The following is a 27,435-nucleotide window of genomic DNA, read 5'->3' as shown; positions in this document are numbered from 1 at the left end:
TTTCTATTCCATTTCCCAGCTGTGCCATCGTAAGTGATGACAGGTAGGTCTAAAGTTCAGTATCCCATGACCAAATACAAACAACAGGAATTATTACTACTTATTAAAGTTGCTGCATGCCTGATGACTCCTGGGTTTTTGGTGTGTGTGTTTTGGGTTGTGTTAAGGGCACAGCAATCCATGGAATAAGTTGAAGGTCATGGGACTCCCGAAACCAGTTTCTGAAATGAGTAATTTAATTGGAACTAGGATATCGCTAGCATGTTCATTTTAGCATGCTGATCAGGATCAAGCCCATGTTCTTTGCTACTACCTGGAATATAGCCTCTGACAGAGATTTAGGGTATGTTTCATCCAATTAAATGGGGATGATTGAACCTGTCATTTTCAGTCTTTGGTCTTGCTCTGAATTAAAGTGCAGCTGAAAAATATATACAAAAAATATATCATAAGGGTTTTGCAATATCAAGTTTTAAAGTTTCGTGATCATTTTATACAGAACAACCTGGTTAGATAAATTGTTTATCTTCTCTTTTTAGATTTCTAAGGTATTTCTGATGCTGAAGAAAAAACATTTTTCTCTGAAAATAAAATACTAGCTGTCAAGGCTGATTCTCTGAAGTCCACTGTGTGAACTTTACTAACTCCCTACTTAATATTACCTAACCCATAAATGAATTGGATATCCTAGAGCTCTAGAACTCAGGCTTGAGTTTTCCCTAAAAGTGAGAAAAGGAAACATAAAAATCATAGAGACATTAAGTGAAATACTTTTCTAATTAATAAGATATCCAAGAAAGGTTTCCAGTACTGTAAGTCAGTTTTATTTAAAAAATAGAGTCCAAACATTGTTTTTTATAAGGTGCAACATATAGACTGTTTTCTACAATTAAAAAAAACAACAAACAGAGCCAAAGCAAAACTATAGTCATAAATATAGTGTCATTCAAACACAGAATCAGTGAGTCTTCTGTAATCCTTAAACATTCTTTTTCTGCTCCTTCAAAGCATAAGAATCATTAATTAGTATTACTGGAACAGCCAAAGTGTCTGTCTAATGTCATCCACTTCTGTACTTTCATAATAAACTTTCTGCTACAGATTGCTTCAAGTACACATCAGAAGCTGAATGTAACTTAACACATTTCATGCAAAACAAAGGTACAATACTGAACCTCCACCATTCAAAGATTTTATTCCCCTGTTTAGTTTAGTTGGGCATTTTTGAAGGCCAGCTGCTGGAAGGACTGAACCGAGGTTGCATAAAGTCAGCATTATAAATTAAAATACTCATGTAATTCAGATTGATAATGCTATGTGACTCTCTTAAGCTCTACAAATTCATATAAATAGTTAGGGCTGAGATCTATGCCTCTTGGAATCTATTCAGTACATTCTGAGACAAGTTTTGGAATATAGATGGAAAACAGTGCCTGATAATGGGCTTGTCGTGGGGAAACAAATCATTGTATCATAACTGCATTTTTTGAGATAAGCATGTTATTAATTTATATTAAGGGTGTTTCCTTTCAGACACCTGGGTGAAGAGCAATAAAGGCTGTAGCATGGACAAAGTTTTCTAGTTTGCAAAGTCCTCTCCTGTCCTGTTTCAAAGCCTCATTTTAGCATCAGCCTCAGCCTTGATGATAACACCAAGCAGATGAAGCTGTCCATGAGTGTGCTTTTCCTGGACAGCCAGAGAGCAGCCCCTGCTCTGGTTTGACATCTTTTGAGCAGACACTGAACAAGGAGCAGCACTACATGGTTATATGTCCAAAGGTTTTTCCCTTGAGTACTTAGGTATTCCTTTCCATCTGGAAAGGAATGTGTTTGATGCAAGGGAGCTGTACACCCATTTACCTGCCTTTTACTTGGGTGATAGTTCAGGGTCAGACTGCATTCATAGTAACTACATAAATCTTAATTTCTGCTGGTGTTTGCTACAAACCATCATGTTGGTTTTTGAATCATGTTTTTAAGCCCTGAGGGCTCCTCCTAAGCAGTCTAATAAGGCAAGGCAACAAGCTATCACAGGGGTCACTTGGTTTCAGTAAATCAGGTCTCTGGGTATTGATGGGAATTAACCACACAAGTCCACACCTATGCATAACCACAGACTGAGTTTAACCTGATAAGCCAAGTTAACACATATGTGAATTTGTATTCACAGCCAGATTAACCTCAGTTAGACAAGTTCATGTCTTTTTCTCAGAAAATGATAATGTTTTTCAGTGTTGATACACTATATTGATTCCTGTTAGCAAACATGGAAAGCAGAACATGGTCATGCAGTTTTAATCCAAGAATGAGATTGCTCTCAAAAGCCAACCTTTTCAGTTTAGTCAACATCCCTTAGATTCTAGAAGTTATGGATAGAAACTGACAATTGTATAATGCCCCACTTTGATTTAGTTGTGGGAATGAACTGATTTTATGATTGCATCTCTGTTCAAATGAGGGAATCTAGTGTTGATGAGCATTGTCATTGTCTTGGTTTTTTATGAGTTTGGCTGCTGACAGCCTCACAGAAAAATGTAAGAAATAACCATATTATGTTGTTTTTCCTATTTTCAAAAGAAATGGGTTGCTCAGTCCTATAGTACATACTTTTAACAATATCCCTTTAATAATACATTGTACTGCAGCTGTTCATTTAACAAAAAGTATACACTGAAATATTTATGGGCTTTGGCCAGAGCTACGTATATTTGTGTCAGTCTGTTGCAAACATCATTGTTAAGTGGAGTACTTAGCATATTAAAATTATCCCTTTACTTCCGTTTCTTTTACTTCAGCTATTCAGGCCATACTCCGTGTGAATGCAGTGGGACACATGCCAGAAGGAAGCAGGGTCACTGGAGATAAGAGGAGGAATTTGTGACACAGAACTTCAGCATCTAACTCAGGGTGCACCTGAGCAGCTGTCTCAGTTCAGGGACACAATAATCATGCACATTGCTTGTATGTTAGAACAACAGTCTGGGTTTGGGTTGGAGTAAGCAACAGGCTGTTCTGGCATGGAAGGTCATTTTTATCCATAAGGATCCCAGTTATCTGGGTGGATTTGAACAAAAATACCAGAGGTCTTAGATGCCTAAATGAAAGGACCAGGAGGTCTGAAGGGGATTCAGGGCACAACCTTTCTCCCATCTTTATGTTTACACCTAGAAAGCAAACACTTGGCAGTGTGAACTACGTGTTAGAGAGAGGACAATTTGGTATTCTGTTACTGATAAGAGTATTAACTAAAGGGCTGACCCTCTTTATCTCACATAGGGCCAGAACAAGGGTTTAGGAAAATTTAACATTTTTACCTGAGTGACTTTGAGGTCTCTACCAGGGTCTGTTAAATCTTATGCTCTTGGTGCAAACAGATAAATACTTAAAGCTTTTCTATGATCATTTGCATTCTCAGTCCCTGTGATCTTATCCAGCCGCAGTGCTGTGGAGAGGAATTCCACAGCCCTATGACTGATGAGTGCATAAAAAGTAGATCTCTTACAGAACAAGTGTCTATGACTGTTAAATTAATTTCAGCAATCTCTTGGCAAGTGCAGACAAATACCAAGAAAGAGCAATGACAAAAAGGACTTAAATGGGGAACCAAGAATCAATGCAGAATGTCATTCATTTGTGAAAAATTGTGATGTACACAAGGGAAGACAGGTGAGGGATTCAATCTCTAGTCACTAACACTGATGAGAGACAGATACCACTGTCCTTTTAGTGCTTTTGAAAACTATTTTATGGGCTTCTATGTTTTTTCCAGTTACCACAGCAAACCACAAAATACTAAATTTTACAGTACTTGTATGCAAAATTGCATAGAGAGATAATAAATTCTTACAAATAAATCCCATTTCAACATTAATAAGGGGAAGCTGGTTGGCAGAAATGCTAAGCAGTATAAAATTCAAAGACTAAAGCAGGGAGCAAGGGACACTACATTTTAAAGAGATTTGAGGCGTAATCTTACTTTTAAGACTTCAGTCTTAATTCATTAAACATTTACAAAATAAATGAAGATGACAAAATCTTTCATTTAAAAGTATGCCAATATTTTTCTCTCATGAAAACAGTATAACTCAGTAGCAAACAAATAGCCATGATTCCAGTAACAAAAGCAAGTGACATTACTCATCTACACTCTCTGGTTTGGAACACAAACCTTTCTATCTCTTAGCAGCTTGTACATAAACAGTGTCAGCTACTCTTCACACCTGCCTCTTGAGTTGCTGTGACCTTGATGCCTCCCACTGGTGCTCGTGGCTCTTTGTCTATAAGCACTGCATCTCTTAACATCCACCAGCACTGCAATTGAGCTGTTGGGAATCTCATTAAGGAAACACAGCTCGAGGTCTGCAGCTGCTCAGAGCTTCTAAACTGCCTTCATCATTAAATAAGTGCTGTCCTGCACCCGCTCCCTCTGTCAGAGGCATATCAGGCCATTCTTCATATACATTACCTTTTTCTCTTTAAGCAAGGTGAAACACCAAACACAGCCTTCATGTTAATCTAGAAGGGATTCCTTTGGGGTTACTTTCTTCCTCTTCACCAGTCTAGTTAAACATGATAGATTCAGGGTCCTGGTTTGCCATTTGAGCCATATGTCTTAATACATCCTTTTTAGTTATGATACCCAGCAGTCTCCTGTAGGAGAAAAGGAAGTGAAAAGTCAGCAATCATCTCTTATATCATCCAGGTTTTTTCTTGTTCAGCTGCAGGGACGTTTTGTGAGTGCTTCCATACAGTACTGTCCAGTTCATCTATTCCCCAGTTATTATCTTTTTATAAAAGTATTCTCACTTCATGTAATTCTACTAACCCACAATAGTTGAGTTAAATACTTTGGCTTGCTATCTCTTTTTGTTGGGAACATGACTGAGTGAGAAACTACAACAACTAAGACCTCATACAACAAAACAATAAGTTTCTTTAGGCTCAGGCTGCAGAGGACCAGCAGTCAAACCCAAGGTATCAGTGCTTGGTAACACACAAAGTAAGCTAAAGGGTTTCTGAAATTCTCACTGCCTGACAGCATAATTCCTTCAAATTTAAATGATAATTTATCTTTTATGTGAACCTAAATGAATTATATCTGTCAAGAAAGATGAGGCCTATGCGATACCTGGCCCCAAGAGTCAAAAATTTCATAACCCTCAGTATTCAAGGGCTTTTACTTACAGTCCTCGAAGACCATTAGGCACTGAATATTGAAACAATGTCATTGCTAATAGCTTTTCCACCTTTCATTTCATGTAAGTTCTAAAGCTCCAGATCTAAATTCCAAATCCAGGCACCTAAAATCAGAACCTTTATCTGTGTCCCAATAATGATTCTTATTTTCATAATGCTGAGGATATTGCATTGACAGTAGCAACTGATTTGCAATATTTTTGAATAACAAAAAGAATTTTTAACAGAAGAATAAATTTTAATCTACCATGTTTAGAAGTGATGGCTGTGGTTTGGCTAACCTGTTATCACTAGATCCTGGGATGAGTCATGATGCCCAAATATCTCAAATTCCATTGGAACTATGGGATGTTATATCTAGTCCACATGGTGCAGGTTTTTATTCCCCTGATTTCATGTTTTCTCGCCTCCTTCAGCTGTTATTTGAGGGCCTTTGGTTTATACACCTTTCCATTATCCAATAATGAAAGTTGAGCAGATTAATTTTCCTCCAGTGACAAGTTTATCACAATTTTCACAAACACCTAATCTAGCTGGAGGTCTCGAAACAGGCATATTCCTTGCAAACAAAACTGCTTCCCAGATCTGCCTCTGCTGAAAACTGAATGATAGTGGAAGTTGGAAAAGTTTATTTTGTATTTATTTTCACCTTTTCTAAATGAGAATACACTAAGGATTTGGGAGAACAGGATCAAATATAACACCCTGCAAGCACCATTTTGGTTCCAAGTCTGACTTCTTTTGCTGCCCTGAAGAGACATAGGTGAGGTTTCCTTCTTCATCCATGCACAAAATAAGACAAAATTAAAATATTCACTTGACTGTCAACTACTAACCCGCTGCGAGTCACCAGACACTGCCGGAGTCCAAGTTTTCGGAAGATATCTACCACAGTTTCCATGGGTGTGTGGTCAGTGACAGTGAAAGGGCTCAGATTGAGAATGCGCCGCAGTTTCAGCGGATGGGGACTGTTGGGTGGCAGTTCTGGGGGGTCTTCGGTGAAGTACACGATGGAGTTGCTCACCACCCCATCCTGACGCTGTCTTGCGTTCTCTGTACAACACAAAAATTGGTGTAGGTAGTGAATTAAGTTTGATAATAAAAAATAATTCCTCTTTTGGAAAGCAAGGTTTGATTTTGTCTTTAACATACTGAAGTCCCAGAAATTTGAGTTACTGAGCAAATTTGAATTTCCTTGAGACATTGCTCCCTCAAAGTAAATGTGATATTTTTATAGGTGCATACTTTTCCTTGGTTGGGATAATGCTTTTCTGAATAAAAATGCAGCCCATTGCATTCACAAACTTCACTCACCCAATTTCTGCCAAATTCAAATCACTATATGTAACTTCTGCCATTATGAGGATCACAACAGAAACTTTATTACATGCCTGAAGGAGCGGAATCAACAGCTGTGTAAGATCCCAGCTGGCTTGGAGCAAAACTTTTCAGTGGAGTTGGGAAAATGTGGATATGGTGAATAGATTTATGAACACAAGGTGGGGAAAGACAAATTCACATTCCAGGGATCCAGGGGCAGTGTGGGTATTGCCCTAGATCAGCAAACCTCGCTGGCATGCAGGGTGAATTTTGTGGGTTTACACTTAATGCCTTAAATAGTTTGCATATCTAGATTTTAAAGAGGAAAAACAAATTAGCTTCCTACTTAAAGGAAAATAGTAAAGAGAAGAAAAATACAGCGGTAAACATATATGACGACTTTCAGGAGTTCAAAAGCTATCATTAATACTTTGATCAAACTACGAAGTGAACATCACACTACATCCAGAGTTTGCACGACCAGTGTAAGCCTTTTACTTAAAGCATGCCCCGAGACTTACCATTGCAGTCCTTTATTTTCTTTGTAGTGTTTACCTCATCCCTACTCAACACCACAGGGTATAAACATTATATAAGACAGATTACCAAATGACAGACAACTTTTCTCTCCCCAGAATTAGCATATCATGTGTTTGGCTCTGAGGGTTTAACTTTTTCTGTTAATAAATTCTTGGAAATAGTTAAATTATTATTTTCAAGTAACATAGGTTGCTTCTGCCCCTGAGAGGTACAACAACTCATACTCCAAGCACATGTAAATATTCTTGGAACTCTCTGCCATCAATCAGAGTGAGAAATCTGCTCCTGTGACTTGTAATGTGTAGAGAGTGATGGTTTCCAACATGTTTCAGCTGCAATTTTTTTTTGCATTTAACCATCATTGTTCTGTAATATTTCTGGAACTGGAGCAGTGCTGGCTCAAACCTAACATCAGTACAGTATATGATTCTCAACCTTCTCACCCCACATATTACAAGTCCTATTGCAATTTACAGGAATGATGTTAGTTTTGTCTCAGCTTGTTTCAATTCATACATCCAATTTCAAGTGTGAATATGCCTGCATAGTTCTTTGATATATGATCTGTGCTAAGAGGTAACATTAATCAAACTGAAGGTAACTCCCACCCTTTGATAAAAACCTTTGACAGCTAGGTATTTCCTTCCCAGAGCTGCACCCTAAGAAACAGGGCCAAGCATTTTGGTTACCACATTGCTGTTCCCAAGGCAGCAATGACCCTGAACAAAAGTGATTAGCCAAAGCCATGATTTCACTCTTCCATGTCAAACACCTCTCTGGAGAAATTTGAATGATGTAGTACTTTGGAGTAAATTCAGTGGCATCAGAAAAATGGTGGATTTTGTATGCAGTCTCACTGGATGAGGGAGTGGGAGTAAAGGTAAAACAGAAGAGCAGATCATTTTTGCAGTCAGTGGGTAAGAAAAGCAGATACAGATTAACAGAAAGAGCAAAGCAAATGGATGACAATGTCTGGTTTTAGAGAGCAATCTATGCAGAAGGCTCTTGTCATAGCTAGAGAGTGAATTAATTCTCCCAAATGTGAAACAGCCTCTCATATTCAGGGCTTCACATTTCACAGCCTGTATCAACTATGTTGATCTCTCAACTCCACACTGGGAAAAGCATATTATACAGGCCACCTGGCTATTGTCCAAGGCTCTGCCTTTTGCATGGTGCCTCTGGAGCTGGCCAAATTTAAGAAAAGTTTTAGTGTCAAAAACTCCTCTCTGTAAAACTGTAAAGAAGGTGTCATCTAAAATGTAGACACCTCTTCCCAGAGAGTGGCTCTGCCACCTCACCTGCCTACCTACTCAACAAGGATCAATGGAAGGACACAATCCTCCTGAGGATGCTGCTGAGGAATTGGAAATGGCATTGCCATTCACTTTACGTGTATTTGATGCATTTATACAGCATGCTCCACTCAATAAGAAAGAAATTATGTAAGGGGAAATTATGAAGCAGATAGATTTTTGGGAGCGGGTATTTGATGCGACTCAGCAGCTGTTGCCTTCCTCCAAGAAGGCAGATGTGTGAGGGAATTGGAGTACTTTCCCAGAGTATTGCCTGGACCACCATACTACTGATGCACAATTAGTTGGGCCTGAGAAAGAAGCTGAAACTCTTGCTTGAAACCATGTCTCTATGAAGCTCAATGAGGTACCAGAGCTAGTTCAAACTGAGGAGGCATTCTTTAGGGCACTGTGCCATGGAAAAAAAGATGCTGGTGAAAGAAGAGATACTGGAATGGGCCTGATTCTGTTTTTTTAAGACCTCATTCCCTGGCAGAAGTGCTGCACAAATGCTTCTGAGATGTAACTCCAGTATCTCTGTCAGGATAAGCAGGTGAACCTGAACAGGTGAATAAGAGATGCTTCACCCTGTGTGATATTTCTCTCTTGGTAAGGAATTTTATGGCTTACAGAGACTTGGTGTGTGGCTCCATGATCACAACCATGAAGCAAGCTGAGGTGGAGGTTCAGAATGCATTAACTACCCTTGTGGTAATGATCAGCAATCACAACTTCTGAAATTCAGGCAAAACCACATCAGAGAAAGAGGATTAGCAATCACAAGGTTGCTAGCATGGTTTGCTCTGCCCTTACTGGAACCATAAATTGTGTCTTTCAAATCCAAATCCATATTTTAAGTCACAAGGACACAAACCATACTGGAAAGATTAACCATTTATCATAGTGTCAGCACGGAATGACAGCACTCACACTCAGCCCAAGGGAAAAAGGCTTACCAAAGGTCACTGGTGGCTGAGGATTTTAGAAAAGCTGATCTATGCATATGACAATTTGATTTTAAATTGAAGTTCTGTCTCATTTCCTATGAAAGATGCTCTTAATTAGAACTGATCAGGAGACAGTACCTTTTCCTCTGAAAAATGCAGATGTCAAACAATTTTTGATCTAAATGTCTGCTGAGTTTAATTTTAACTGATTTCTTTGTTGTCAGTTCATAGCCATTCATTTTCTCACATCTTCTGGCAAGACCATTCAGCCACACTGCCATTTATGACCTGAAACAAAAGACTCAGTTCCTCAAAGTTCTTTCATTCACTTCAAGAAGCCTCTGATCTTTCTGATTTTAAAGTGAGGACTCTACATCTTCAGTGCATGCAATTTTCCCACTGGCATACCTCCCTGAAAAGGAGGTGCAAAAGACTATTAACTTAGGAAGGCACCAACTGTTAAAGCCATGACAAGGCACGGGCAGTATAAAAGACAGACCCAGGGTAGGCTAAATACATCTAAAACATGTGCTTTAAAGACCACTGTTCAATTTTTGCTTTAGCTTTATGGGAAGTGAGCCAGAAAGTGAACTTCAAAAATAATCCAAATTTTCCATTTATTAATTTTCTTGTCTGAAAAATAGGTGGATTTCCATCAGAGACAACAGCTTTTTAAAGGGGTCTGAACCACAGCGATGAAACAAGACCATGTAGAGAAGAGTAATTCCAAGTCAAGGAGATTTGGATATACCAGACATTCCACTCCCCTGCAAAATGCAAGGCAATCATGCCCAGATTGCATCTTGCCTGCCTGCCTAGCTGGCCCTCAACACCACAGGACTACCAGAAATGGGAGCAGACAGCCTTGCAGACCTCTGCAGTTCTGGATGCCCTGGGTCCAGAAAAGGTGGGAACACTTGCTTTCATCCTACACACTTGTTATTCAATCTCCACTTAATCATCAAATCAACCAGGAAAGGGCCTGAGAGTCAAAACCTTTAACGACCCAGATTCAGACTCTCAGGCAACCAGCCAGCTATCCAGTGGATGCCAGACAAAATTCACCCATCTTTACCAAAAAACATTGTGCACTGAAAATTTTCCACCTGTAGCACTAAAAGCCTGCGTGTGAGGAAAAACTGAGACAGAGCAACAGAAAGGAGCACAGACTATTTCATCACTGGGTGACCAAAATTCATGACTGCCCCGGTCACTTCTGGAAGCCCAAGTAGAGGGAAAGAAAATTAGCACTGCACTGGCTTTTGGTCCAGTTCTGACAAAAAATTCTGGCCATGTGAGTTGAATTTCACTCTGTTGTCTCTAGAATAATTTTATTCTACTCTTTTGAATGACAGCAAAATTAAGCCCACAAGAGTCAAGCCCACAAAATTCTATCAGGCAATATGATGCAATAGAAAAGCTTTCAGGTCCTACTAACCAGTAAAAGTCAGATTTGAAGAAAAAGTTAGATTTGGTTCTTGTTTATCCATTCTTCAAGGTGAATAACACTGCTAACCTCCTATCTTGTAAAAAGTCCTTTCAAAATCAAATTTTTGGACACTGACACTCTACTTACTTATTGCAAGGATCAGCTCTCGTCTCTGTGCAAATCCAATGAGTCTCTCTGAGTCTTTTGAAACCACCACTGGGAAGCCATTGTAATCAGTCTCTTTGATGAGTGTCTCCACATCCTCCACCGTCATGCTGTCCTGTGTCAGCACAGACAGAGGAGCTTCCCCTCGCCTTGGTCTCATCACATCTGTTGCCAGGGTTCGGTGGGTGAACTCATCCTTCACATCCAGGAAGGGGTAGCCATTCAGATGGATGTGAGCTTCATAGATCCCTTCTTTTCCAAAGGCATCTGCCACCCACTTGCTTGTGACAGCTGCAGCCATAAGAGGTACGATGTACTCCAGGCCTCCGGTTAGCTCAAACATAATCACCACCAGAGAGACCGTCATTCGAGTCACACCGCCTGCCAACAAGGAAAAGACTCAAGTTTCTCCCAGTGTTGGCATACATACTAAGCAACTCATTTATATTTTTGAGCCTTACACTCAAAAATGCGTGTAATTATTTATGCTGAGTACTTTGCCCTTACACTCTTAGCCTTGTTTCTCTAAAGAAAGGTATTTTTCATCTACTGCAATTTTCATCAAAAAGGTTGAGTGAACTTGCTCGTGACAAAGTTGCTAGCATTGAAAAGCAAACAATGAATGCTAAAAGACAGAGCTTTAAAACCAGAATGGATGCCAACAAAATCAGCGTTAATGGGTACTTGATAAAGTAAAATTGAACCCTGCCATTAGCCCTCTAAAAAGACTCCAAGAATGAGTTAAGTGCCATGGCTGAGGCAGGTAGGAAATGTGGAGATGTGGCCTTCACACTGACCTATCTACTGCAGTCATACTGAAGAGAAAGCTGAGCATTGTCTTCTGGCACAACATGCTTATAAAATCCTACCTTAGAACAGCCTAGGGCCACTCAAGAGCTATGTTATAGCTGAAACCATTGCTTTGGATATCACTATAGTAATACAGTTTGAACTGAGTACAGCTTGGTTTGAGGCCATCCAGGCATGCAGCCATAGGCAGGGCTGTAGCTATATTTTTCAATCTAGTCTTTCCATATTAATTTCATAAGCAAGCTTCTTGCTCCTTCAGTTTACATTAAAGGATAAAAATAATCACATAACTGAGGACAAGTGTATATGTATCTCTGAATTATTAGGTAACATTTCTTTGCCTCTGTTCAAAAGGTAGATGTAATAAATCTTCTATTTTTAGGTCTCAAAAATACAGCCCCATTTGAGATGAGAAAAATCAGAAACCAGTCATTAAAAGATGCTTTTTATCTAGCAGCATACAAAAATATTAGATTGTTGATTATTTAACACTATGATCCAGATATTAATTTCATCTGAGAAATGCCTTAAACTTTTGACTAAAAAGCTGAGAGCAAATACCAGAGTAAGGATCATTTAATACTTGCTCCATATCTCTTACTTTAGGCAAGATAGGTTTTGGTACAGAACAGCTGAAGTACAAGCTGTACAGCTTAAGTACAAGCTGTGATCATTCTACTGTATGTCTCACCATACTATTAAAAACCACTGCACCTTAATTTGGACCTTTTAAAAGAGGAAGAAATTGAAGCCTGAACTTGAGTCCTGTGTACAGTTTTTGGCATCACAATATAAAAAGGACATTAAGCTATTAGAAATCATCCAGAGCAGGGCCACAAGGATGATGGAGTGTCTGAAGGGGAAGCATTTAGTGGAGTGACTGAGGTCACTTAGTCTGTTCAGCCTGGAGGGAACTAAGGGGACACCTCATTCTGGTCTACAACATTCTCACAAGGGGAAGCAGAGGGGCAGACACTGATCTCTTCACTCTCATGACCAGTGACAAGACCCAAGGACATGGCATGAAGCTGAGTCAGGGAGGTTTAGGCTGGGTATCAGGAGAAGGTTTTTCACCCAGAGGATGGCTGGGCACTGGAACGGGCTCCCCAGGGAAGTGGTCACCACACCAAGCCTAACAGAGTTAGAGAGGTATTTCGATAATTCTCTTGGGCCCATGGTGTGATTTTTGGGGTGTTCTGTACACGGGCAGAATGTGGACTTGATGATTCTCATGGGTCCCTTCCAACTCAGGATATTCTATGCTTCCATAATCCAATGTTGACTAGCAGATCAGATCCAAATTTTTGTGTATTATTTCTTCTATGGACATTAAACAATAGTCGTAAAAAGGAAGTTCTTTACTTATTTGGACAGTAAGATTCATCCCAGTTTTTTTTAATGTGTCTACACTGTTGTGGGTGTTCACATCCAAAGGGATGATCCAGATTACCTTTATAACCTCTGGATAAAAAACAGGCCCTTTTGAGGCCAAATTCATCTATTCATTGGCCTGGCTTTAGATGGGTGTTGCCAGATAAGACTGATCTTTCCCTGGCCTCATTTTTCTGTTTTGACTGTGAGGGGTATCACGACAGTTCAGCTCAGGTGTTGATGTCTACATTAGAGACATTACATTTTCAAGCAAATTCCACCCTTCCTTCCTCTACATTGATCACACAAAATATCCTGCTTTTCCAATATGAGCATCCAAATCAGAAACTTTGCCAGCTCTTCCTTGAGTACATCTTTCATTTCAAACCTCCTCAACCACATTAATCATGTGTTGTGCCTCTCCACTATTTTTTCATCTGCTGATGATAATACCAACAACAGCAACAAAAGGAGCCTGAACATGTAAGTACACAAGGGGGAAAAGATATAATCAGATAAAAATATGCTCAGATGGTATGCTTGTACCATTCCTGTTGCATATATGGATAGAAATTTGATATGTGAGGTATTATTCAGTGATCTTGCTTTAATAGTTAACAGATCATTGCTGTTAGATCCAATAAATCCTATTGATTGAGTGTAATCCAATATTGGCCCATGATCAAAATGAAAACCAAAATACAGCTCAGTTGACCATAGCATGACACACAGCCAAAATAAGACCCAGAATTTTTACCTCTGTGTAGCTTAAAATTTAACAAAAACTCAGATGCTTTCTTCTTGCACTGAGAGATAGCACAGCCTAAACAAGTAAGTGCTTTTAGTCCAGTTACAGTGAATTTCATTACATCAGATGGAAAAAACGCAAGTAAAAATACTCCTGCTTGGAAACCTGCAGCCTAACTTCAATTTTTTCTTTTCTTTGCTCTGCTTTTTGGCAGATTACAAGGAGTAGACATTGATGACTGCAAGCCTTTCCGTTGCTGACCATCTGGCAGATCACTGGAGCAACCAGTAGAGGAAGCTGCCCATTTCTTAGCCCATCACATCTTGATTTCAACCTCTGTTGCACCCAGAAACACCAACACAAGCAGCTAACACAAACACAGGGCCCTCCAAGCATGTCTCCAAACACCAGTGTTGGTCACACACAAACCAATGACCAGCAGAAACCGTACCCAAGCAAGCTGCTGCTCCCACCATAGCATAGAGTCCTGGTGTGACACAGTCTGCCCCAGGTCTGCACCAGTTCCTGAAGATGATCCAGTCATGATGGTGATATGCCAGCTGCTCCACTCCAATCCCAACCATCCTGCCAGCCATGGCTCCAACTGCCATGCTAGGAATAAAAAGGCCTGAAGGGATCTGGAATGAAATATAAACACATGAGCATCTTGACAAAAATGACCAGTATCAAACAATTTTAATTAACAGTAAGAGAACCAAGTTTCCTTAGCCTCATGGTAGCCTACAGGGCTGATCCCCGTGGTCTGACACAGTTTTCTGCAGTGACTGAGTTTATGTGGCTACAAGTGTATTAATAGCTATATAAAACTTTAGTGCATTTTCTTAAGAAATTTTGAATCCTATCTGCTGCATCCCACTGAATTAGAGAAATAAATGCTGTTTCTGTATAGTAGTTTGCTTTTGAAGTCAAGACGTTCCTGGCTTTGCCTTTATTGCTTTCTCAGCAGGAAGTCAGTGGCTGCTGATGATGCTGTCATAGGCTTGAGAATAGGCTTAACTGAAAATAACATCTTGATTTCACCCTCTATCAGATTGGAGCACTTTATGGTTTTATTACTAGTTTTTCAGGCTAAATCAGACCAGATTTTAAATTAAATGTCAAATGAAGAATAAAAATTCAGAGAAAGGAGGCTGACTGCTCCCTTTAGAGGAGGCAACTAATTCTCCATCTCAGTTTACAGTATTATTTCCAGGAAGCTCTGTCGAATCTTTACTTTATTGTGTCAAGTCACAAATCATTAAAAACAGTATTTAAAAGAGAAGGGAGGGTAAAAACAAAGAGAATGAAAATATACTTTGCCTTGGGTGAGAACATTTCCTCTTAGATGTCAAGTGTACCAAAAAGTTGGAGATACATTTCCTGCTGGAGAAGACAATTCAGACCCGTGACAAGGGCTTGCATGGGGCTTTTGTTGCTTTCAGATAAGAATGCCTGTTATGTCTTTTAAAGTCTGAAAATACACCTTGCGCTTCCTAAAAAACTTAACTAATCACCTCATCAGCACAGCCCAGAGGCATTTAGGGCTGACAACAGCAGATGCTACAGCCCCCACTATATTGTGATAACTTTGCTGATGCAGTTCAATTGAGTCTTCTGGATTTTGTGGGTAAAGCTATTTGATCTGTTCCTTCACAGACTGGTTGAAACAGTCAATTGCTTCTAACAAATGTGAAATATATAGGCTAAATAAAGAATCACATTTCGAATAAAGAACCAAAGCTTTTAATGAACAAGCATGACAACAGATTGTCAGCCATAAATCAGTTTCCAGAATGAAAAGCTAAAAATGGATCCTCAGTTCAAGTGTAGTGTTTAAGAGAAAGATGAGATACTTTAGTTTTGGGCATGGCATAAAATATAGTGTATAACTTAGAAAAACTTCTCATTGTCTGTAGCCATCAGATCCAGAAACAAATGCTCACTTAATGGGAGCTGTAGACAGACAGAACTTGTTTTTTATGTGCCCTATTAATCAGATATATAGAGCTCACCACAAACTGCTTGGTATATATGGAAAGTTTGGATAAATTGTTCTTGGACCTGTCATCATTCATTTATGGGGAGAAGGAGTTGTTGAAGGAAAAAGGAACAAATCCAGAATATTCAGATGGCACATCAGTTAGTCTTCTCATTCATTTCCCTTTTTTCCCAAGTTACAGTGCTTTAAAAGATTTAAAAATAGATCTTTTCAGCCACTTTTATATTTCTGTGATGCTCTAAATGAGTAAAATAGTAAATTTAAAATTATTACTTCCTTGAGGCTCATTAAGACATTAATCCAATAAGACAAACAACGATGTAAATAGCCCATATCCATGAGAGAGCTAAGAAACAGCTGCGGTGGGAATCATCTTGAAATTGCTCATTGGCAACAGCGGGTTTAAATTCCCACACAGATTTCTTTTTCACTTAACAAAACTGTAGGTGACTAGAAGGTGGAAAAGCAGGGCTCATCCCTGTGCTGCCAGAGGGGCCCACAGGGCAGGGTGCTGGCAGGCAGGTGAGCCAGCACCATCGCAGTGACAGCCCCATGGCTAGGGAGGAGAAGGAGGAGAAGGAGGAGAAGGAGGAGAAGGAGGAGAAGGAGGAGAAGGAGGAGAAGGAGGAGAAGGAGGAGAAGGAGGAGAAGGAGGAGAAGGAGGAGAAGGAGGAGAAGGAGGAGAAGGAGGAGAAGGAGGAGAAGAAGGAGAAGCACAGCTGCCTATGGCAGTTCCTGCTCCCGTCCCCGATTTACCTTCATGCCAAAAGTGAATATGGTGATGACAATTTTGAACACCAAAGCCAAGGCCAGCTGCCACATGGCAGAGTAGACTCCAGGGCCAGCAGGTCTGTCGGGAATGTCATCCACTGGCCGGGTCATGTTGGGGTCGTTGATGTAGTCGCAGAGCTGCGAGGACTCCAGGGCTCCGCAGTCGTTGAAGAGCTCGGAGATGAGCTCGCTGGTGCTCCTGCGGGTGTAGGGGTTGGGGTAGGCGATGATGGCAGTGATGGCTGTTATCACAATGACCTCCAGCACTGGGTACTTCCCAAGCCTGGTGGTTTTTCGCCTCCTGCACCAGGCAATGTTGCAGCGGATGAAGAGGGTCCCCCAGAGGCCCCCGAAGACGCCGAGCAGGATGAAGGGGAAGAGCTCAGCCATGTACCAGGGCGTGTGGTACTCCACATAGAACAGCACCAGGCGGCTGTTTCCAAAAGGATTGATGGACCTCAGTGTGAAGGCAGCCACGAGAGCAGCAAAAAATGACCTCCAGAGGGTTTTCAGAGGAAAGTAGTAGCTGACCTAAAACCGAGCAAAGACCATAAACATTTCACTGAGTGTGACAGAGGGTGCTTCCTTTAACTACCACCACCATTTACTGCGAGCACTAGACCTTATCACAGCCAGAACGTATCAGAAAAGGCATTTTCAGATTTCAGAAAAGGAGTAGCAACTAGTTTAAAATTGATAAATTTAAATCCAGAGTTGCTGTCTAGAGAGTATAAGAAACGCTTAACAGCTTGGTCCATGCATTAGTAGGCTGGAGAAACCTCAGCAGAGGGATATATTTCCATACTGAATCATCTAATTTGTTTCCAGAAAACCAGTGCCCTTGTGCTACTCAGATTATACTGAAATATCTGGATTAAGTCTTACTGGAAATCATAGATTTCCAGTAATTTTATTGTTTTAATAGAAGAAAAAACAAGCATATAAATACTTTAAAAATAACGAGTAATCTTGGAGAAGAGTATCAAATTAAAGTATATTTGTTGAAGCAAGTGAACTGCTAGGTCTCACCTCTTCCAGACTAAAAAGCACACCTCCAATTGGAGCCCCAAAGGCAACAGAAACTCCTGCAGCAGCTGCAGCTGAAAGTACCTACAAAGCAAATGTTTAGTACAAGGCATGAATTGTTTGAAACCCCGAGTATCCAGACAGGGAAATTAGAAAATTAGAAATTAGAAATTAAAGAGCCAACCTCACCTCTCTCCTCTTTCCTTCATTCTTGCTGTACTTAGAGAAAAGACTGCTGAAGAAGTTTCCGCAGCAACAGGCCACATGGACTAATGGGCCCTCTTTCCCAAGGCTGAGGCCTGAAGACACCACCAGAACCAAGGTGACTGTTTTGATTAAAAGTGTCCATTTTCCCAGGTAGCCCCTAATAATGAACCCACTCAAGATGGTTTTTATCTGGAAAGCAGGAAGAACATGTTGAAAACATGAAGAACCTTTTTCTACTCTGAACTTTCATATGGAGTTAAAACTCCAGCAGAGTTTAAAAAGTTGCAGACTGCTTGAAAAGAGACAGTGATGGAGAGAAAGAAACTGTAGGTAGGGCAACTTTCCCACAGCAATATCTGAGCAGGGGTTAAGCAGACCACACTTTTACTGCTCTTACGGGTGGTCCCCATAACAGGCAGTAAGGACTCTCACAGAGATCAATAGAAATATGAAACTCTCACATATCTCCTTGGCTTACAAGATCAGAGTTAAAGTGGATTTGAGTTTAACAAAGCAGAAAAAAAGCAAATAAACAACAACAGATTTTTTTTCCAGATAAAACACACACAAAAAAATTCTAGATATTTGGAATCACCGTGCCATAAAAGCATGCACATATTATGAAATTAGAAAGTCCAAAAGATCATATTTCTACACATTTTGTCTTAGTTTTGCTAGTGAGTGGCTCAGAAAGAGTACAATGCATGTGCATGACACAAAGGCTACAGGGTGGGATTTGGGTTTGGAATCTAGGCCTGGAAATGGGCTGGAACTGAGCATCACCTCACATGAAGGCTCTACCACTTGGAAACTGGCTTTACAGTTAACTGTGAAAACTTTTTAAAACCACAAATATATCAAACACATAACAAAGACACACTTTGAAACATGGAAATTATTCAAATATTTTAAATTATTTGTGGTGAATTTTTTTGAAACATTTGGATGCTTCTCTTAGAGATCAAGAACAAAAGTATGCCAAGATTTCTAAGCTTTCGGCTGTTGATTCTGTCTGCCAGATTCCTAAATAATAATTCCAGCAGTTCCATAGCACTTTTAACAATAGACTTCCCTGATTTCAAAGACTTTTAATAACTCTGCTGGTTTAATTACAAGGTTCTTAATTTAACAGCTTCAATATGGACTGAGGCTCAATATGTAAAATATTGAAAATCAAGTAGATATTTTAGCTGCTATAATGTTGTCATGTTGGCACAACATATATTACTCTGTCTTCAGGACCACAATATGCAAGAGACGTGCTCCAGACACTTTTCAGTCATCCCAAATGATGGGCTTCTTGGGCAGTTTAGGAAACCTTAGCTTTGTAGCCCACCCTCTTCTTTTTATTGTGTTTTTATTGAGAGTCCAGCCTAGAAAATAACTGGTCTTCTAACTGCCCAAGTAATTTCATCCTAGGAAAATTCTCTATAATCTTCTAGTGGGTATGTCTCCTGGAGATGTTGATTTTTAATTCACACTTTGGCAATGAACAAGTACGTGCATTAACCTGTCACAGTGACATATGAACACTTTTTACTATGAAAAACTGATCACCATAAAAGCATAAAAAAAGGAATGAAGGCAGATGAGATGGAAAGACAATTTCCTTGTTGCTATGCTATCTATAGTACAGTTCTGGAATGGGAAAAGGCAGTAATTTCTTCTTCTTGTTGTTTGGGTTTTTTTGGATATTCATGCACAAAGAGAAACTCACCTCTGGGATTCCAGAGCCACAGGCATAAGGAGCAAACACTCTGACCAGGGAGACTGCCAGGAAAGCAAAACATAGAGCCCACATAATGTACAGAAAATAGTTTAGAATGTAAGCACTTGCACCCTAGAAAAATAACAGTAACAAAAATTGTTAGACAAATGCAGATTAGCAAATCTCACTCTTCTACTAGGGATCATGATGGCATGGAGCCTGATTTTTCATTTACATTTAAGTGCTGCTTTTCCTCAGGAAGGATAAATAACTTCATATACTCCAACAATTACTCATGGAAAGAAGCAGCATACTAATAAATACCTAACCCAGTCCATATAGTCTGTTTGCAAGGGACACAAATACCTGAAACTGGGCATCTTTCAAGCACTAGAAAATCTAACTAACCCACATAAAGTTCCAAACCATCAAACAAATACATCATAAGGGCAAAAGTAATAGCTAATGAAAGGGCACTTAGTGAAGGAATCTGCTATGTTCATGCCATGGTAGTGGATGAGGAATGAGACCCTGACACATATTTTTCTGAGGGCTGGTCTTCAAAGGTCAGTTCTCCATGCAGATGCTAAACTTTTCAAACAACATCCCTGTGTATATCAGTGACCACTTCAGTTCACAAACAGGAAGGGTAAAACCATAAATAAATCCTTTCTTTCTATATAGTGCTGTCCATGATAGGGTTGAAAATTACTTGGCAGAACCCAGTCACACATCTCAGTCATTTTTGCTCTAATATTTTAAAATCAGTACTAAGCCTATCTTCAAACTGAACAGCTTTACTTTTCTGAAGTAAAAATTAGCATTAGAATGGGAATGCTAATGATCATTAGCAATGGTTGACTGTACAGTGAAAGCATAGTCAATAGTGACCTTCAGGTTTCTACCTTTTTGCAATGGTCTAGTCAAAACTTCTGTTAAAATCTGCCTTGGAATACCTCCACCTCTTCACATGCATATTTTTTTTAGATCAATTTAAAAAACCCACCTACATGGACAAAAGAGAATCTACTCAGCAGCATCAAATCAATCCAAGGAGCTTAAGCCTTCAAACAATATCCTGTAGCAACATGACACTACAGAATAAAAAGCTGAGATGAATCTCAGTGCATGAATTGGTATGAGTCCTTCACCTCTAAGTGAACTCTTCCTACCGGATGCAATCCCAGCTGCTCAAGAACATCAGGGCCCCTGCCTCTGCTCTGCAGGACAGCAGCCTGGATATCAACATTATGATAAATCAAGTAGGAAAACAGGCATTAATCAATTGTATCAGTTAACAGAGCTGGCTAAGCCTTGTTCCCAGTCATAAAAACCTTAGAGATGTGAAGTCTCCCAGTTTTCAAATCTGCAAGGAATCAACTTTTAACAGCATGGATGTTTGCTAGCTTCATTTTCTACGTCTGTCCAAATGAAAAGGCAGCAAGGATAGCACCAGCCCTTATCCTTATGGATGTATCTGGAAGAAGGGTGATTTGCTAAGCTGGTACTTGCTGAAGTTAGCAGCTGGCTTTCTTGATGACAGCAGAATGCTGAAGCAATACAATGCTATCCCCCAATGCCCTGAGACTAAGCAGTCATGGATCCCAGAATTGCAGTGATTGACATTCAGCTGTAGTAACCAAGGATCTTTGTTGCTACAGCTGAAGACAGTCTCATGAATGTCTTCTCCTAGGGCTTTCAATTACAAACAGCTATGACAATATTTACCCTTCCTCTAGAGAAAACTCTGGATATCTTGCCTCAGGGCAAAATCCTCCTGTCAGTGTGAACCTGGAATACCTCCAAAGAAGGCCAACACCATTACAAAAAATTTGGCCCTACTAGGTTGAGCAAAAGCTGTAGTTTTGCTTCTAAATTCACTGGAGGAAAATTAACTTTTTTATTCTTTTTACTTCTTCTTTTGCATCTCAGAAGTCATAAGAAAACCCTGTCAGCTCGTTACTGCAGTCACACATACACCTACAGTGCTGTGGCAGGACCCCACAAGAGTCCGTATGGCCAGTTCAATCTTATCCCTTGGGACATCTTTCATTGTTACATTTTCCAGATATCTGGCATTCTGCAGGTTCAACTGCAGCAGCTTCTAATGATTAATAATATGAAAACCTTTGGGAAGTGAAGTAGCAGTAACTCAGTATAACAAATGGTTCATTTCTCATCCATTACATGCCATTACTAAGGCTCTGAGTCAGTGAGTCTTGAGCATGTGCACTGGAGTCAGAGACTGAAGCAGATCACCAGCAGAGCTGATCCTGCTATGACCTTTCCCATGATAGCTCAAAAGACTCACCCTGGAAGCAATAGTAATGAAGCAAGAAGGAAAACTGAGCAAAATTTTATATCTTAGTTTGCAACATTTCAGATGTGGTGTCAGTTCAGTTCAGATACAAATGAAACACAATTGAAAACAACCCTCAGAAACTCAGGACACTGAAATAATCCACATCCCTTGGGATGCCCTCCAATGTATGGTTACTTCAGAGGCCCAGAGCTCTACTCTGACTCAATAGGGATCTCACAGTTTGCAGACTCTCTCCTACAGATGTTACAGCAGTGTGTGTCCTCAAGACTGACAGGTTCAAGGTTGCAAAATTGAGATGTGGGTTCCAGGTTTAGAGGGGCTTCCTTGTCCCACAGGTCTCAACTTCATGACAGGAGATGCAGAAGCCCTGGGACAGGCATTCAGACCATTGCTGGATCCAGTGTCATGATCCATGGAAGACAGGGGCTCTTTCCTCTGCCCTGGACATGTGTAAGCCATCAGAAACAGGGTCCTCAGCTCCAGCGAAGCTGGGGTTGGGACCAAACTGAATCTGCAGAACAGGGAAAGTCCAGATCACCGGTGACGTCTGGTGACCTTTCGATCTGCCAGTGAATTTGAGGTTTTGAAACTTTCTCACACCAAAAAACCCTCTTCTCCTCCTCTTTGGAAGTGGTTCCAAACCAGAAGGGTGAAGGATAATTGGCCTACAAAACAGTGATTAGGGAAGAAAACATAGCTTGGTAAGTATCTAATGGGCTATCATGTTTTCCATAATAATTTATATCAAGCTTCTACTTTGGGCTTATAGGAGCACTAGAATGGAAACATTTTTCAAGAGATGCCATAGGAAATGTCACAATTCTCTGTGAAAACATATGTACAGGGTTTATCACAGCCATAAATTGGCAAAACCACAAGGAAGAACTGATCTAAATCTCAGTCCTCAAAATGTCAAATTTAGTTGGCTATGATGAGAAAGAATCACAGTCATGCATAAAAAACAAGAAGGCATGTCTGACTAGGGTACCTTTAGGGAAACTGTTCCAAATGTTTTTTGCCTAAATTGTGCTCCAATGCACATTGTTGTTTTATAGGGCTCTTATGTAAATGTCAGGCACAAAGTGAAACAGAAAAAAACGCAGCAAAATTGTTCTGAAACTCAGTCAAGTCCAGTGTATTTTGATACCTTCTAAAATCCTCTACTTCTACAGGAACCATACAGCACAAAACTTGCCCATAACATAAGCCTTTTGAACGAAACTGAACTTTTACTTTCCAAATTCACATTTTTATTGGGCTTTCCCTGGGATTTCAGTGTAACAGTAACAGACAGATATATTAATAATATTTACAGCTTCCATCAGACCCTCAGGAACCCACAGATTTTAGAGGCCCATTTGTTTTAGGGAAGAAACTAAAACTAAGCCCAGATGAACCTTTTCTTCTTTGTCCTACTGTGACAGTACATCAGGGGGTGAGAAGCCCAATTTGAACACAAAGTGAGTGAAGTTTCACAGTTTCTAAAGGCACCTTTTCTAAAGGCCACAGCACACAACAGTCACGACTGCTGGTTTAGAGGAGCAGGAGAAAGCAATAAATTTTCTCAAGGATATGCATCTTTCCTATATTCCAGCCAAAGTAAGAGCATGTCAGACACATGCATGGGATTTCCAAATCCCCCAATAATTTTAACAGTTTCCTCTTTTTTCCCTTCACACTTGTTTATTTGTTGGATCGTTTTGCTATGTTTTGTTTTGTTGGGGTTTTTTTTTTGTTGTTCTCTTAAATTAAAACACAAACCCCATCCTGTAGCTTTATATCAAGGTAATATTCCTTCACTGTCACAAAGACACAGCCACCCAGAACTTCTGTTGGTGAAGACCAGGATGAACCTCACAGACCTCCAGAAAAGGGAAGCTCAGCACTGTGACTGGCAACCATGCTGAGAGATTTTTGTCTGTGATTATGTGGTGAGAATATTCAGGGACAGTGAGCACCCCACTGTCCCCACTATGGTTAATTAGAATACAGAGAATTGAGCTGTACTTATGCACAGACACTCTCACCTGGTACTCCTTGTCCTGTACACCTAAAGCAGCACTGAAGGGAACATGAATGACACACTTGCCTGGCAATGAAGTGTCCTCAAACACTGTCTGCAGGACCAGACACCCTCCACAACGGGGAAAGGTCTGAGACAACCTTCCAAATCACCTGCACATCATATTCAGCTTTTGTCAAATTCAAGTCAGAAATAAGGAGCAAGGGGCAATTTGCGACAATAATTCTGCCAAAGATTTGAGAAGGGATCAATATCATTCAATACATTAAATAACTTAGGTTGAAAATTAAATGTGAGTTTTGTATTTTTTGCAAATAGTATCTGCCAAATGGTATACAGAAAGGCTTCTTTTCATTGTTTTCAACATGAAACTTTCACCTGCTTTGCTTTGAAACAGCATTCTTTGTATTTAAAATAACTACAATTATGGGAAAAAAAAGTGTAAGGGGAAAAAAATCTTAAAATATAAGGTTCATGTCTGTCCAGATCAGCTTTTCCCCTTCCTGTCCAGCACCCCTGCAAATCCTTCACTCTGGTCACCCCCAGGGAGCCCATTCTTTCCCTAGCTTTTGGTGCTAGCTAAGTATCTTGATGTATCATAGAGAAACTAATTGCAAGGGATAAACAAGCAGTTCTTATGCAGCTCCCCATATCAGAATACATAAAACCTCATCTGCAATCCCAAAAATATCCCCATAAATGTATTTATCAGTGCTCATCTTTTTTTTTGGTCCCATAAAATTATGTTTAAAAGGAAAAAAAAAAATGCAGCTCAGGTCCCCTGGTGATTATGCCGTGTGTGTTACGAAACACTTTCAGTTTAACACTGATTAAAAAAGAGTGCAATGACACAGTTTTCCAGTTTCCATTGCACTGAAACCACAGAACCTCCTTCAAGTTAAGCAGCTATTGGTAGTGGAAATGTTGAATTTTTTGCAGTGTGCTCAGTTCATTACTTTCAGAGAACCTCTCTGGAGGGAACATCAGCGAGTATGAGAAAAGGGCATTGCCTGGCCTGCTGTGACCCCACTGATCAGACCCCGTACCTCAGACTGGCTTACAAGAAGTTCAGACCATTTCTGCCACTGGGGACATTTGTCCCTGTCATCAAATGTCGTTTCATTAGACGTCCAGCAGCACTGCTCATGGCTGTACCAGAAGGCAGACAGGCAGACACCCTCTTTCAGGTCTGTCATCCAGTCCACAGCTAAATCTATCACTCCAGCTAATGTACCTGGGAAAAGAAATGCAGAAAAAGAAATGCTGGCATTAAAAATAATCAAGTTGCAAGGATAATAGATCTAATTTTAGGAACATAATAAACCCCATGATTTGGGTTATCAGGCATGATGTAAGGCTGTGTTCTCAGCCTAGGGAAGAGGAGGCTCCCAGTACATAAAGGGGGCTTATAAGAAAGATGGGGACGGACTTTCTACCAGGACCTGTTGCAGTAGGGCAAGGGCTAACAATTTTAAACTAAGAGAGGTGATTTAGACTAAGTATAAGGGTAAAGGTTTTTATAATGAGGATGGTGAAACATAGGAGCAGGTCGCCCAGAGAGGTGGATGCCCCATCCCTGGAAACAGGGCTCTGAACAACCTGATCCAATTGAAGATGACCCTGCTCATGGCAGGGGTGTTGGACAGGACGGCCTTTAAAGGCCCATTCCAACCCAAACTATTCTCTGCATCAATAAATACAAATATTCCAAAGAACTGCGGGCAGTAACAAGTTTTTCTGATCTTCAATGCTCTCTCATAAACTGTTAAAGACTATCATTTTAACACTGACTGATGGCCAAACAGGGGAGACATAACCAATGTCAGGCCTGCAGCCTGTCCCAGGGCAGGTTCCCTATCTGGCTGAGGTGGGGAGGACATTGTGAAGGGCACACACTTGGCCATGGGTCTCAAGCCTCACTGTATCTCAGGAGTGGTTGAGAACAAGGATATGTATGTTTAGGTACAGCACTACTGGTTCCAACACAGCAACCTTTTAGAAGGATGATTTCATTACAGATACAATGTGGATGCCAAATTCTGACTTATGAACTTAACAGAATGGGGCGTTTGATATGTCTGTACATTGATTAGCAATCTGGACATGCAGAATAAAATTATCTTTCAAATCCTCCCTGTACCACCACGCTCGTTTGTTTCTCTCCGGTAATTCCATAGAGTTACAGTGACACCCGGTGGCCACCAGACACAGACACAGGTAAACTTGTAGTCAGACACAAAAAGAGAAAATCTCTGCTTCTCTATGTCATTTGCTCATCAGCAATAACAACCTGCCCCAGCAGCAGCACCCTCAGAGCAGGTGGGTCCCCAGAAACGCAAGAGCAGCACAAATGGGAAGCTGGGAGCAGCCAGAAAACTGTGTTCATTCCCTACATCCATACTTTCTGGAAAGAATTAAACCACCAACTGATAGAAGAGTCATTTAGTGTTTTCCAGATCCCTCTCATAGGCAAAGGAAAGCAGAAGTCATCATTACTTTTACAAATAATCATTAATAAAATTTCAAGATTCTGCTGATTGATTTGAAGAGAATTTATCAATGCATATCAATTTACTGGGAAAAAAGACTTTGTAAAATGAAAACTGGTTTGGGTTTATGTTTCCAAAACTTATTAGTTCATGGCTCCTGCTAAGAATGCAATTATGTGAAGCAGAGGTGGGGGCTGCTCCCCTTTTCCCCAGCAACAGGGGCACACAAGTGGGTCCAAGAGCTGTTTATTTCACCTGGAACTAAAGTTTTGTGATTTTTATTTCTGTAAAAGAGATAAGGGGGAAAACCTATTTCAAATAATTAAAAAACTTTTTTTATTCCAAAAACAACAAAAAACCCCATAGGTTCTTCTACTGAACTCTTAATGATAATTGCCCCCACACTGAGAAGCAGTGATGCTCAGGGTAGCAGTGAAGAACTTCTGTTGTACAAAAATAATCTGAAGAACTATACAGAGATACTAGACAGGATGATACACACACAAAAAAAAAAAAAAGGCTGCAGGAGGCAGTAATGATGTCTTTAACAATTATTTTCCTTCATGAAGATCTTGCCTTAATCTTGGTTATTCTTTCCCATTTTTCCCAAGTTTCTATGGAAACAATGAACCATACTATTAGCTGAGGATGAATCACTGCATCGCTGGAACATCAGCATGCATAGCTTCCTGCTTTGGACTGAGCTTTAAATTCTCCTCCAATTTTCTGAAAGTTTCAGAAACATGGAATTTTCATCTCTTGGACATGAGCACAAAATGCTGAGCCTCTTGCATCTCCTGATGGATCTTTAACATTCTCTGTAACCTTCAAACTTTACCTTACACTTAAACCAGGCAGCTGCATGTTAATGCTACCTAGCAAAAGGTGCAGAGGAAGACAGACTTTTGAATGTGTTTCCCCAACAAAGTTAATAACCATAATGAGGAACAAACATTCAATTGTCTAATGTAATAAGCTCACAGGCACCTCAGCACCAGTAAGACAATGTGCTTAATTAAGCAGCTGATCTAATCGCTTTTGCCAAATTCTTAGGGATCCACATAAAAA

At 40.1% G+C, this 27,435-nt stretch overlaps 1 protein-coding gene across 3 annotated transcripts in view; it reads right to left on the bottom strand.

Annotated features, from left to right (window-relative positions):
• Positions 1-801: 801 nt before the first annotated feature.
• CLCN4 (chloride voltage-gated channel 4) overlaps positions 802-27,435 on the bottom strand; it is a 44,715-nt gene continuing 18,081 nt past the window's right edge. For all 3 annotated transcript variants that reach the window (XM_033051528.2, XM_033051529.1, XM_033051530.2), the window contains 9 exons: positions 24,925-25,112; positions 19,542-19,664; positions 17,807-18,013; positions 17,621-17,701; positions 16,577-17,122; positions 14,273-14,459; positions 10,875-11,273; positions 6,033-6,249; positions 802-4,650 (listed from right to left, as the gene is read on the bottom strand). In XM_033051528.2, the coding sequence (XP_032907419.1) occupies positions 4,560-4,650; positions 6,033-6,249; positions 10,875-11,273; positions 14,273-14,459; positions 16,577-17,122; positions 17,621-17,701; positions 17,807-18,013; positions 19,542-19,664; positions 24,925-25,112 (2,039 nt within the window). In that variant the 3' untranslated portion in view covers positions 802-4,559. The remainder of the gene's footprint in view (positions 4,651-6,032; positions 6,250-10,874; positions 11,274-14,272; positions 14,460-16,576; positions 17,123-17,620; positions 17,702-17,806; positions 18,014-19,541; positions 19,665-24,924; positions 25,113-27,435) is intronic.

The sequence above is a fragment of the Catharus ustulatus genome, chromosome 2 (assembly GCF_009819885.2).
Source record: "Catharus ustulatus isolate bCatUst1 chromosome 2, bCatUst1.pri.v2, whole genome shotgun sequence".
NCBI lineage: Eukaryota > Metazoa > Chordata > Aves > Passeriformes > Turdidae > Catharus > Catharus ustulatus.
This window is presented reverse-complemented; position numbering and strand designations above follow the sequence as displayed.